Here is a 13737-nt window from a genome sequence, read left to right on the forward strand (position 1 = left end):
AAATTAAACTATGAATTGAAAGTAACGTCTTTTTATTTTGGGTAGCCCTATGTCCTCAGAATTCCCAAAGATAGGGGGAGGCGATGCCTCGGACAGCTTATCATTTCAACTAGTTTCCAGTTGCATTGTTTAGTTCTTTTTGAAAATTTTGTTAGAATATTTCAGTTGCATCTTATAAATATTTTTATACTTATAATCGGAAGAATACAATGGTCCCGGGACACCTTTACAACTAAGCAGAGGAGAAAAAACAAAGATGGAAAAAAAAAATTGAAAATAGGTACAGGTGTCCTAGCATCTAGACAATTCACTAAAAAAAATGTTCAATATTATTACAGTAATATCTTCAATTGTCATTGATCAAAATTAAATAAATAATTTGAAATAATTTCTTCCAAAACTAATGAAATAAAAGTTGTACATTTAATGTAAAAACCATTGCAGATAAAGGTTGCAATTACCTCACACTGGCTAAAAAGGAATGGATGGGTCTTCCCACTGGTTTGCTGGGGATTCAACCACTGCAAACCCGTAGCATTTGGTGAGGTTTCATACTCGATTACAACAGTCGCACTGAAAAAGAACTAAAAATAATTCATGTGTACGCGAAAGCTATAGGGGTAGAAAACAAACATAAACTGAAAGAATATACGAAACGCGACACTTCATTTCAGAAATCTACAAGTTTTGTTTTCCTACTAATTTTTCAAGAAAGGGCATTATTCTAAAAATTTTATTTGCTCTATCACTTTCTTACACAGTTCCATAAGTCGAGGCTTTATTCAAACAAAAACTGACAGATAAATTACTCAGTGAGCAGTATTCCATCCTTTGAGTTCTAGAATCCAGCCACGATGGTCGAAAAACTTTCTATTTCAATAAGATGACGCTTTCTACGTAATTAATTGCTATCAGAGTATTTCTTTTTGTAATGCTGTATATAATGTTATCTAAGCCTTTACCTAGGCTGATAATAGTGTGTACAATCTTGCAAGCTTCAGATACAAAAAAATGTAGCCTGTTTTAGCCTCTATAGTCTCCCAGTTCTTATTTTACAGTTTTCCTTGTCCCCCAACAGCGCCCTTTAAAAATTCAATCCAATAGCCCTAGCCGTTCCCTTACAGATTGACCAAAATATTTTCAAGTCCAGTAACTCAATACCGTAATGGTTGCCAAAACTCCCTCCTGACTCGGGAGCCAAACCGCAAAAATTTCAAAACTAAGATATGAAAAGATTCATATTGCCATGTCAGTAATAGTAGTGATGACCCTATTGATCCCCAGAGTACAAGATTCAGCTAATCAGAGGGCTAGATTCCAACGAGCACAAAACCACACTCTCTTTCTAGACCAATCAGGGAACTTAGAAATACGGCGAGTACAAGATCAATGACCCCTTTTTTCAAGGTCGATTTATTTGTTGTTTTCAAGTGTATTGTCTCCGGAGTGAAGTTTGCACATGCGCATTGACGGTGGGGAGAGTGTTTTGATCTAGGACAAGTGAATTTCCGAGAAATTGATTGCGTAATCGAAGGGGAACTAAATTTCGATGAAATTGATTGCGTAATCGAAGGGGAACTAAATTTCCAAGAAATTGATTGCGTAATCGACGGCGGCATTTTATTGATCCAGGAACAGGAAACATGATCACGTGTCTCCTTCTAAACCAATCAGGGGGCCGGAAATATTAGCGGGAGAGGATTGCAGAGAATATAAGGAAAGACTTTTTGCTATAGTTTTTATTAGTCTGTGAATTGAATTCAAAGGAGTGAGAACAGTTTGACTTTACTCATTTGGATATATTTGTGCTGATGATGAGTGGAATGTTTACCCTATTAGAAGTTGATAGTGGAGTTGGTAGCAGTAATACAAGAGCACCAAACATTGCGGTGGAAATCACGAGAGGATCACGGCTTTGTCTGGAATGGGATGAAGTATGTGCAAGATATGTGATATCCTTGAGAAAATTTGAAATGGAGGATCAATTATGTTTCGCTGCAAAAGTTGATATAGCACATGTGAATAGACTTCAATGTGCTTTAAGTGCATTAGTGAAACATATCCAACACAATAAACTGTATATTGTTGTTGTAATTATCCAATAAAATTATTTCGAAATCGAAAATGTTCCCTTTCTTTTTGTTGTTAGAATGTTAGGCTAACGAATCATGGTCAGTCTAGAGTCAGCAATCAGAGTGAAAGGATTGAAAAATGAATAAATTTGAGAAAGAGAGAATTAGATCGAATCTGGTGTTTATGGAAATACATTTGATTTTGGATGATGATTTTCTCAAGTTATCTCTTCAACGCAGGATATTCTCTCGGGGAACACTTGACAATATAATGAGGACTGATTCCCCCCCCCCATTGGACTATTGTATGAAGCTTTGTCGATGTGACTCAAATGTTTATACTCAATTTACTGATATATTAATTGGAACAAAGCAGAATAATATTGTGGATATACTTGTGAAAACATTGCCATAGATGCAATGTAGATGGCTCCCCCACCATTCGAAAGAGGTGACGTCACAAAATTACTCCTCTCCCATTCCTCCACCCTGAATTTATCCTTCAGCAAGGATGATCATTTTCGTTTTAGCTTTGAGAGAGAGTTGACATGGGAAACCAAAAAAAATTGTTCTATACATGTCCACTATGCATGTACACTCTTGGCAGTTGGACTCAATCTGAAAATTGTTCAACTATTGATGACTATAATGAAAAGTAATAATAATGTAATCCATGTAAATTTCATAGAGGATTTGCGGTACAGATTAAACAATGTAATTCATGTCTTGAAGAGATTTGTGACTCTCAGCCTAGAGGGCACCTATGCTCCAATTGTCACTATGACAAATGTGATCAGTAGGAGAATACTTACCCCGCTATGATTAGAAAGAATCCCAAACGTGATTTTAGTTTATTTCTACGAGATTGGTATCGTCGTGAATTTAATTTATTCTGGGAGGAAGAATCTGGTCTACGATTCAACTGTTGGGGTAACAAGACACTTTGGTTTCTACGTCATCGTTGTGACGACACTGCCTATTATGACTAAAAACGAAGTGATTTTTATTTGGCAGTTACCAAACGTGATTCACAACTTGAAAACACTGTATGTGATATTGCTTCAAATAGTTAGATTGAAACTCGTGAATTTCATAATATGAATGCAAATAGTATCATTGACAATACAAAGAGATATGACAAGAGTGAAGTTACATTGTATTGTAGAAAATGTGACCCTTACATTGCAGTCAATCAAGATCAATATCTTTAATATCTTTTCAATTTGATAAATTTCACTAGTGTTTCTAACTTTTTGCAGTTCATACTCATAAGAACTACCGAGAATCTCATCATCTTTGGTGTCTCGCAGTCGATATGTCGTGGGTTCGGTGTCCAGGATTTTGGACACTTTAAAAAATTAGGTGCTCCATAAATAATTCCCCTTTTCATAAATATTGGCGGTTCTATTAATTCGAACAGTATCACCAACATTGAATTTCTTCTTCTTCTTCACATTTTTTTCTTTTTCGCTGCAAAACTACTTTCGAAAAGCATTAAACGTATTTTCCCTTTAGTGAACTTCCCGAAGGCTTGAGTTGGACAGAAATCGATGAAGTCAACTATTATATATTTGTATAGCTTTTACTAAATCATGAATAAAGGCAGGTTTATTTTTCAGTGTACAATATCTTGAAATTAATAGACGAATCGTTCTAATGAATCGTTCAGCAAAAGCAGCCATTATCGGACTGTGACTATGATAAAGTGTTATAATTATATTTCAATAAAACCTTTTGCACATGGGGATTAACAAATTCGCTACCACGATCCGATTGAATTTTTCTATAGCAATCCTGTTCAAGAATACTTTCAATGGCCTGAGCAACTTCAACACCTCTCTTTGACCGTAATGGAATGGCATAGGCATAGCGACTAAAGACACTGATTGGCACTAGAATATATTTGTAGGGTGCATTGTGACGTCGTTGAATTGCGTCTAAAGCTAAAATATCAGTTTGCATTATATGCAGAGGGGAAAAGCTTTAGTTTGTCGATATTGTTTGCGACGAAGCCTACGATTCCGATGCAGTGTGTAACTCGGTTCATTCTGTAGATACTCCTTTGCTTTTTTTAATGTGCTGTCAGAGACAACTTTAGAACGCGTTTTGGGGGAACTTTTTCCCAAAACGCGTTTTGGGGGCGTTTTGGGGGCCGGCGGCGTTACGTTCTTGCACCGATGAGGCAGCAGGGTTCTCCATCCTTATGCTCCATTCTCTTTTTGGCTTTTGCCCAGACTGCATAGGGGCTGGCACTGATGGGGCTGCCTCACCCTCCCTTGCTCTCTTTTCAGGTGGAAGCGCACATTCATAATAAATGTCCTTAAAAAGAAGAGAAAAAAGTTAGTATTGAAATAATTTTCCCCTTTTTCACAGAATAAAAATTAGTACCCCCTAACCTAGCCATAATTTTGTCTAGAAAGCATTTATCACAAAGAAGCCCCTCCCCTAAGCAAAAAAAAGCAAAGCAAAAGGTAAAATTTGCGACAGTCAGAAATGCTCCTATTTTTACCATGTTGAGAAAAAATTAGATACACAACTTGTGAAAAAATAAAACTTGACAATCACTAGTTTGTAGCCTTAGGATAGAAATCAATGTTTCTATTTTACCATTTAGAATTTTTTTTTAAATGTTCCAGTCTATAGGCTTTAAAATAGAAAAAGATTGTTAACCCAGCAGCTTATAGGCCTAAATTTACGATCTTAGATGTAAATGTTATTCAATTTACACTTAATATAGTCTTCATGCAACTGCTAAAGACTTTTTTTCTAGCATTGTATATCAAAGTTAAAAAACCATAGTTTTCACGCTCTCTCCTGGGAATATAATAGAAACTTTATCGAAAGAAAGCTAGAAAAAAGGAATAATGGCTCTCGTTTTCCGGCGAGACATTTCAAGATGTATCTAAAAAATATGCACTCGAAAGGGCTGTTAGCATCCCCCTCCCCCTTCCCCCTTTTTACATAATGTCCTACAAATATTTGTTAGCATTAATTTGGGGAATAACTCGTTTCACTCTTCCATACAGGTTGCGTTGGCCTAGCTTAATTATTGCAATCTCTTTTTGTTTGAAAGTGTTTTAATTTGATGGGAAAAAACAATCCTTTTTGATCTGTGAAACCCTTTGGTTAAACCGTTAACGTAATGGATTGAGAAAGCGGATGTGTTTTAAAAGGGTGACCGCTAATTAAATCATTGCGGGAATGTTTATGCCAAGTTAGCGGGCGGCTTAATAGCTAAGAGTTAACGGAAGTTGCCTGTCAAAAGGAGAGTTCAAAAACAGAGTTATTTCCAATGGAAGAATTAAAGTCATAACCAGGGGGGAGGGTGGATGGGGAAGGGAGGATGGGGTTTACATGGTAAAAAAGAACATATTTTAAGCTTTCTAGCGAGTATAAACAATATATAGTGGAGTTTGTATTGTGTGTGTGTGGGGGGGGGGTATACCCTGAATTTACTGGAGGGACTACTACGTAAAATAATTTTATTTGAAAATAAAGAATAAAAATTGACTAAACAGAACTCACATTGTAAATCGCTGTAGCCAAGGCTTCTAGCTCATCAATAATAATCGATGTTTTATCCATTATGTCCTGGAACTTTCTGAATGTTTAATCACAACGCATGTCCGTTATAAACGAAATCTCAAGGGCGAATTGTGATGTAATGGGAAACCATATGTAAGCAACTCTCTGATTGGCTTAGAAGGAGATGTAACCGCCTCTCTGATTGGCTTAGAAGGAGGCACGTACTTCCTGTTTCCCATTCCTGGATCTGTGGTAAAGCTTTCTAATTTAGTTAATTATTATTTTAGTAAAAATATATTAAGACGCAAATACAAAGTTTCAAAATACCACTTTTTATTAAGATAAGGAATATATCCTTCCAAGTTTCTGTTTAACGGGAAATTGAGAAATTACCACTTCCTAGCATTTACGTGGGTTGGTAAAAGGAAGGTGTGGTTGATGAAATGTATAAAAGATACATTTTATCGGAAGACTTAGACTGATACTAACTTTATGCCGGACTGACCTCTGGTCCGTTGCTTTTTTAGAAATATCTTGGAACCTTGTCGGATCATTGTAAGTGTCTGTATCTTATTATATATTATTGTAGTTTATGAGACTTGTGGTCTACTTGGGACAGCCAGTCCCAGTAGAATATCTATATCTGTAATTATTATGTGTAAATTGAATAAAAGTATTGTAATTTAGACAACCTCTCTACGATCTACCTTTAGCCCCTCGAACATACCCAGTCGGTACACCTCATTAGTTCGGTCATAGTCTAAGGCACGCTACCAAAGTTAAATTACCTTAGGGCCAGAGTTTATCTCCCTTATAAAGGGAGAATAAAGGCATCTACAACAACATCACTTAAAAACCATAAAATACACTTTACAACAACTGGTGGTCGTTGGAAAAACTGGGTCGAGAGGGCTAGATAAAAATAGTAAATTCAAATAAAATGGCTTTACCAGAGAAAAAAATGACTTCCCTATCAACAGTACTTGAAATTTCAAAAATTATACCAGAATACGCGGCAAATTCAGATGTAGATGAGTTTAACGAAAAATTAAAAATTTTCGACGAACTAACTGAATCGTTTCAGGATAAGGTCAAAGAGCAATGCGTTGCAGCCAGATTAAAGGGAAGCGCCCTTAAACATTTTGAGACAATTAAGGGAAAAGAGCCCAAGGACATCAGTACTCTAATTGAATCTTTTAAAACGAGATTTATAGAGACAAGCACCTCAGAGAGGCTAAGAACAGAAGTAGTCACATTCAATACCTCAACTAGTATCAGGGAATATACAGAAAAAATTTGTAGATCTGTGTGTTTACAATTAGGGAAAGGCGGAAATGATGAGACAGTACAGAAAGTACAACTACATACTTTTACCCAATGGTTACCAAAAAAGTTATTAAGACTAATATTATCACGGAAACCTGAAAATTTAGAGCAGGCCATAATACTAGTCGAAACAGAGGTAAAAATTGACGAGGCTATAAAAAGTTTGACCAGATGTCAATAAATAACACAGGAGCCCAAGAAAGTATATAACATGAAAGGGGACAGAAAAGGGTGAGCTTTGAGGAGCCAAATCGTCAACCAAAAAGGCGCGGTGGAGGCCAAGGCTTGCCGTCAAGGGAAATAGCCGACAGATTCCATGACCTTGAGAGATTAGCAGCTAATAATTACAGATAACATGGGCATCCTCCCCCATCAAAGACAAATAGCTAGGGAACCAACAAGGACAGATCAAAAATATTTAGAAATAACCAAGAAACAAGCAAACAATTTAAGATAAAATTTTATTGCTATTATTGTTAGCAAACCAAACCACTATGCAGCAGATTGCTGGCATAGAATACGCAAAGAAGGCCAGACGTACAAAACAAAACACCAGTTCGGAACGCAGCGGGGCAAAAATTTAGGAAGGCAGGAAACAAATAATACTTGGCAAACACCTAATAATATTCCTGAATTTAGGCCTAGGAGGCAAACGGTTAACAATACCCAGGGTCAAAGTAGCAACGCTAAAGAAAACTGGGATAATCCCAGAAACTTTTGGCCAAACAGTGGGCATTTAAACGGAGAAACCAGCCTGTAAGAGTCGACAGAGCTGTTTCCTTACAAAGACCCCTATATAGTTTAGAATGTTGTGATACAAGTGCAAATAATAACAGTCTACCGATTCTGCGTTGTTTTAAAATTGAGTGTTTTAAAAATTTACTATTTTTACTAGATACAGGCGCATCTAAATCATTAATTCGAGAGGAAATTTTAAACAGGTTTCCTCCTAGTGTCAAAAATCACGTAAGCAGATGTCAGAATACCCTGACATCAGTGACAGGGCACAGGCTGACAATTTTTGGAGAATGTGCTTTAAAATTGAGTATAGGAGATAAAGAAACAACAATAACAGTGATAATATGCAAGCAGCTACCATTTCCTTATATTCTAGGAGTAGATGCCATCAGAAAATATGGGATCGTATGGGAACCCATATCTGATACAATAGCCATAAACCAGGCAAATGAAAATAATAGGCAAATTTGCGTAACAACAGAATACAAAAGTGACGATTCGAATTATAACCTAAAAATAAGCGGAAAAATTACCATAGAAGGGGGAACGACAGCTCAAGTTCTAGCGACATTAAATGCAAAAGAAGGAAACGTTAAAACAATGGATGCCATGATACGAGGATACACCATTAAAGAATACCCAATGATTTTCGTGGAAAATCAAGTTATAAAAATTGAAAATGGTATAACATACTTAAAACTATCAAATCTAAGTAATAATAAAATAAAAACTGAACCAGATAGAACTTGGATCAGTGGAAAAGATTTCAAATTCGGAAATAAAATCTCTAAACAGTCCAGAATTAAGAGTAAACTTCACAAACCACGAACATTTGTCCTCACTAAAACCGCAACCACAAACCGCAAACTGCCAGACACAAGAAAAGTATGGAATGTCGAAAACGGATTTTTGCAACAATTTGATTTAAAACATTTACCGGAAAACGTAAAAACTAGGGTGGAAAATATTCTTTGGGATTTTAAATGAACTTTTGCAAGAAACTCTTGGCTACAAACTCTACACAACAAACAAGAGAAAAAAGGAAATATTCGATGCTCATCGGATACTAGCGATGAAGAAAATCAAACACAACAGAAGGGTTTAAAATGTGATAAACCAAGGGAAAAATCCACAGAGGAAGAAAAATGGGAAGGAACAAATGAATTATCTGATCTTTATACATTAGACTCACCTACAGTCTTAACGCAAAAATGGCTTTTGGAACAAACGCCATCTACCAGACGCGAGCTAACAGATTGTGACACTGATAATTCTTATACAGAAACCGACATAACTGAACTTGGGCCATCGGCAAGAAATTCCTCTTTAAAAGAAAAATTATGGAGAAAAGTAAAGAAACCAGAGGGGCAGCAACAAGTTCCTTTGTCAGCAGCACAAGTAGCTAAAACACATATGAAAAAGGCCGAACATCAGGAGAAACAAAGATTAAAGATATTTGACGAGGCAACAAAACCGCACTCGAACTCGGAGCCTTGTAAACCACACTATAGAGACCACGGAAAAACTTGAAAATACTATAAAGAAGAAAGGCAAAAATTTGGGGTCAGAAATTTAGACCTGGAGATGAATTAAATCGAAAAGAGCACAGCCCTCAGGATACTTGTATTTGAACAAAGAGAATATAATTGAAAAAATAATAAATAAAAATAAAACGAGTAAAAAGCCTCTAACGACATATCTATATTTTCCTTTTTTTTAATCGGTATGTAAATAACATCAAGTTTTCCTTCAAATATATATTGCCAGTAAAAAATATTACCGTCACGTTCTGACGCTAAATTATTAGTTCCGTTCTGAAGTGACATCATAGCTTCATGCAAAAATTTTGTTTCCGATACAAGATAAAACTTCGCGAACGGTGTAATGTCAAGACTTGTCAAAACGAATTAGGCTTCGTTTCATAAAAGAAATTAATAAGGCCACTTAACTTTTAAATAGGTGTAGTGAAACTAATTGAACTATACATATTTAGAATCACCATTAAAAGGCGATTCTTTTGAAATGTATATTGAAAAAAAAAATAATTTGGGGGGATAATAGAATATAAAAAAAACGAAGGAGGTTAGTCTACCGAAATAGGGTCATTGGAAGCTAGCAAATTCGGAGTGAGCTTAATCACTGCAGGTCTATCCTTGTTAAATACATAATATGCATCTTCTAACCTTTGACTCTTTGAGGTGACACTTTCAGTCGAATTTGAAAAAAAATTGTTTTTGAAGAATTTTTTAATTATTATAATGGGAAAAACAGCAAGAGTTTACATTAAGTCGACTACATGTACAAGCTAGCTGTAATCTTATTATAATTAGTTATAGTCTAATATAATATTTTTTTATTAGTTACAAATGGTAAAAATGAAAAAAAAGAAATTTTAAAGAAGCGCTATAAAGGTTTAAGCAAAACTTAGAATAAGCTTAGAAAGCAAAAAGAGTGAAAAGCGATATAAAAATAAATTATAACCTAAAATTTTACCAGGAGGTAAAAGCCAAGGACAAAATCCATTAAAAATAAGCCAAAAATTAGACCTCATCGTCACAAGCAAACCACAGTAGTTCAAGATAATAATTTTAACTCTAGCGATGTTTTGGATCTGAGAAAACGAACTGGCACATGAGAATCCTATTTAAACAATTGGTTTTCACCTGTGCCAACCCAAACACCCAAATCCCAATCCGTTGAACCTTAACACAAACTAAACAGTATCCACTTTTTCTTTGAAAATAAAATATAGCTGTACACAACAAAAGAAAACTCGCAGTAATAAACAGAAATCCATTCTTGTAATTCTCCCAGATTCAAGCTTATCAATAAACCAAAGATAATGAGCACTGAATTCAAAATTATTTAGCCTTGCAACGGAATTATTGTCTCTCTTTCTTTGGCAAATAAAATAGTAATTAAAGCTGGGATAAAATTGGCAACCATTATATCGTAAAAATTGCATTTTAAGGAAGAAATGACAACTAACAAATGCGGGGCAAAACTTCATTAAAAGTGTTCAAAATTAGCTGAAAAACTACAGTACTTTTCTCACACAAAAACTTTCGAAGAAAAAATTTGAATAATTTAAAAAATACAGGTTGCAAAAATTAGACTTCCCCCCCCCCACCTCTTAAAAATATGGAGATAATGAATTTGATCATAGAAGGGCAATCAGCATAAAAAATTGTTAAGGGTTTTTGAAAAATACGTGAGACATATAAACATAGGCTTAGGAAAGACCTATTTTACTGAAAGAGCGGAAAAAACTTGAAAAAACCCTTAGGCTCCAATGAAATAACGAATCAAAAAAAAGAGAAGGGTTCAAGTTGAAAATATAGCCAGACGAAATTAACAAGGAAAAGAAACTGAATGGAGTCAGTTACACTCTGTTATACGCACTTATTGAAGTTGCCGAACGAAACTAGTACGAAAATTGTACTAAATAAATACAAAATGAGTAGCACTCATGCTAAAGAGCTGTGTGCCTTAATTGCTGTGTGTTATGTGTGTTATAAATTACTGTGTGCCATGAAGACCAGGCATTTTTCCTGCAGAAAGGCTAATTTTATGATAAAAGAATAGCCCAAGAGAAAATTGTGGCAACAAATCAAAAAGTGTGGCAATACTATAGATAATTAACTATTATGCGTGCAGGTTCATAATAGTCCTTTTAGCTGTAGCTGATGACAAGAGGACCTGGAAACGTTATAAGGAGCTACCAGAGGGCAGCCCTGGTAAGCCAACCTTCAGAGTACAGGCAAGAGCCATTTGATAATGGCATAAGAGGTATAAGGTGAAAAGCAAAAAAAAAAAAAAAAAAAAAAAAATTTACTTATCAGATCCAAGCTGTGAATGAAGCCTTAACCCAAAAAGACATTAAAGCTGAAAAAAAGAGATTACAAAAAAAAACGTTATAAAACTGTCAAGTACCTAGAAATTCGAAAAGAGTTGAAAAGCTCAAAAGTCTGAATAAACAAACAGGCATATAGTAAGCTAATGACAGTTAATGAAAAAAGTGAGTTCGAAATAGAACCAAATTGGCAAAACAATTATAAAAATGTATATATTCGCATATGAAAAAGTTATATAGTGGTAAGAGATGTTGTTGAGAAAATATATACAGTTATAAATGTATTTTGAAAACTCTTTATAAATATGGAATTATCATATACAAAAAAAAATTGTAAATATGTAAATTTTGATAGCAAAATCATGCTATATGAACTATTGCCAAGCCCTTAAATAGAGTATAATCCTACTTATCAGTTATAGTGCATAAATCTATTTGTTGGAGTTGCTTTTGTTTTGTAAATATTTTAATTGCAGTTAGGACTTATAGTATAAAATTCTTGACGGACTTATTTAAAAGTTGTACAAAGAATAAATATTGCAGTGATTAAATAAATTATTAGGGTACATAATTATTATTTGTTTTTAACAATTAAGTTATGTATCAGCATAACTTCGGTTAATATATATGTGTATGTATATGTATATATATATGTATATATGTATATATTTGTATGTATATATTTATATATATGTAACCTAAAACTATCCATGTAAATATAATGAATTAATATGTTGAGTATTTGTGTTTTTATTTTTCTATCATTCAAGAAGTATGCTACATTAATACTTCATAAGCAATTCATAAAACACTAATTGGAATTAATTCCAATGCTAGTCTATACCGTGTTTCATTTTTTTTAAATGCTTTAAGTTTGAACCAGTAGTTAAATATCCTATCGAGTTTTGCGAATAAAAACAATACTTGTGTAAGTTATTACACATTGCTTGTATATATATGCTATGTTTTAATTTATTTTAAGTTTCAACTAGTGATTTAATATTATATGTAAATATTTGACTTGGAGTCAACGTACATATATTTTTATTGTGAAACAATCCGTTAAGTATTAAGTTCGAAAAGAATAATCCAGCAAGAAACATAACGTTTCGATTTAAGCAAAATATTATTTTTGGAGTAATTAAAAGAGGGAAAAGTAATGAAAAGTAGTTAAAATTTACAAAATTGAGTGTTTCTTTCTACTATAAATTTAGAATCTCATGCTTTATATTTATTCTAATGTGAATATATATTTTATATACAGCCTTTGATATTTTTTTGGAAATCAAATTTTTCTTAGCATCCTTTCGTATCAATTTTTTCTTTCAATCATATTTTGACACATTTTTGGAAAGTAAAAAATTTTGAAGCCACTTCAAATGTATCCTGATACTATCATCTCATACCATCAGAAACCAAACTATACTTGATCAACTGATATTTTGGAAACTATAGCAGTAATACAGACTTTACTACAAGTTCGTCAGAAAGTGAGATAAAATCAGAACTTAATTTAGGCCTAGAAAATGTGCTACATAGCCCAATGGCTTAGGTTATTGAAATATGTGAAAATGCTTTGTGCTGGAAAAATATGTGAAAATTTAAAAATCAAAAATGTTATGTGTATTTCATCCAAGTTATTTCTAAAACGAAAAATAAACGGTATATCAACCACATCACCCAGATAAATTAAATTATTAATGGGAATTAAATTTAAACTCAAATAATTCATAAACTTTTCTAATATAACTTGGAATCTAACTTAAGCAAAACCACTAATATAGTTTTTAAGCTGCTTGGGGTCAAGTTAAAACAGAAGATGCATATGAAGAAAGGTAAAAGAGTATTTTTCAGTCCTAGAGACAGAGAAAAAGAGATACAAGGATGAATTTTAAATTGAAATCCTTCGACAAAAAAAGAACATGGCCTATATTGGACCAGAAACATGACCCTAAGGAAATCCATTGAGGGTAGATGCACATAATGACCCAAAGATGGCAGCATAATAGCTGTAAACAAAATTAAGTTGTTTTAAAAGTAAAATATTGAGAATTGGGACAATTCTTCTTTAAATGGGTAGTATTGTGGTAAACCTTTCTAATTTAGTTAATTATGAATTTAGTAAAAATATATTAAGACGCAAATACAGTTTCAAAATACCACTTTTTATTAAGATAAGGAATATATCTTTCCAAGTTTCTGCTTAACGGGAAATTGAGAAAT

At 33.9% G+C, this 13737-nt stretch overlaps 1 protein-coding gene across 1 annotated transcript in view; it reads right to left on the bottom strand.

The window, feature by feature from the left end:
- The window catches only part of LOC148947768 (leukotriene A-4 hydrolase-like), a 119121-nt gene that overhangs the window by 35354 nt on the left and 70030 nt on the right, over positions 1 to 13737 (bottom strand). The window contains exon 6 of the mRNA XM_089095422.1: positions 462 to 573. Coding sequence (XP_088951548.1) covers positions 462 to 573 — 112 coding nt within the window. The remainder of the gene's footprint in view (positions 1 to 461; positions 574 to 13737) is intronic.

The sequence above is a fragment of the Artemia sp. Qi Xiang Cuo genome, chromosome 10, assembly GCF_049724085.1.
Source record: "Artemia sp. Qi Xiang Cuo chromosome 10, ASM4972408v1, whole genome shotgun sequence".
NCBI lineage: Eukaryota > Metazoa > Arthropoda > Branchiopoda > Anostraca > Artemiidae > Artemia > Artemia sp. Qi Xiang Cuo.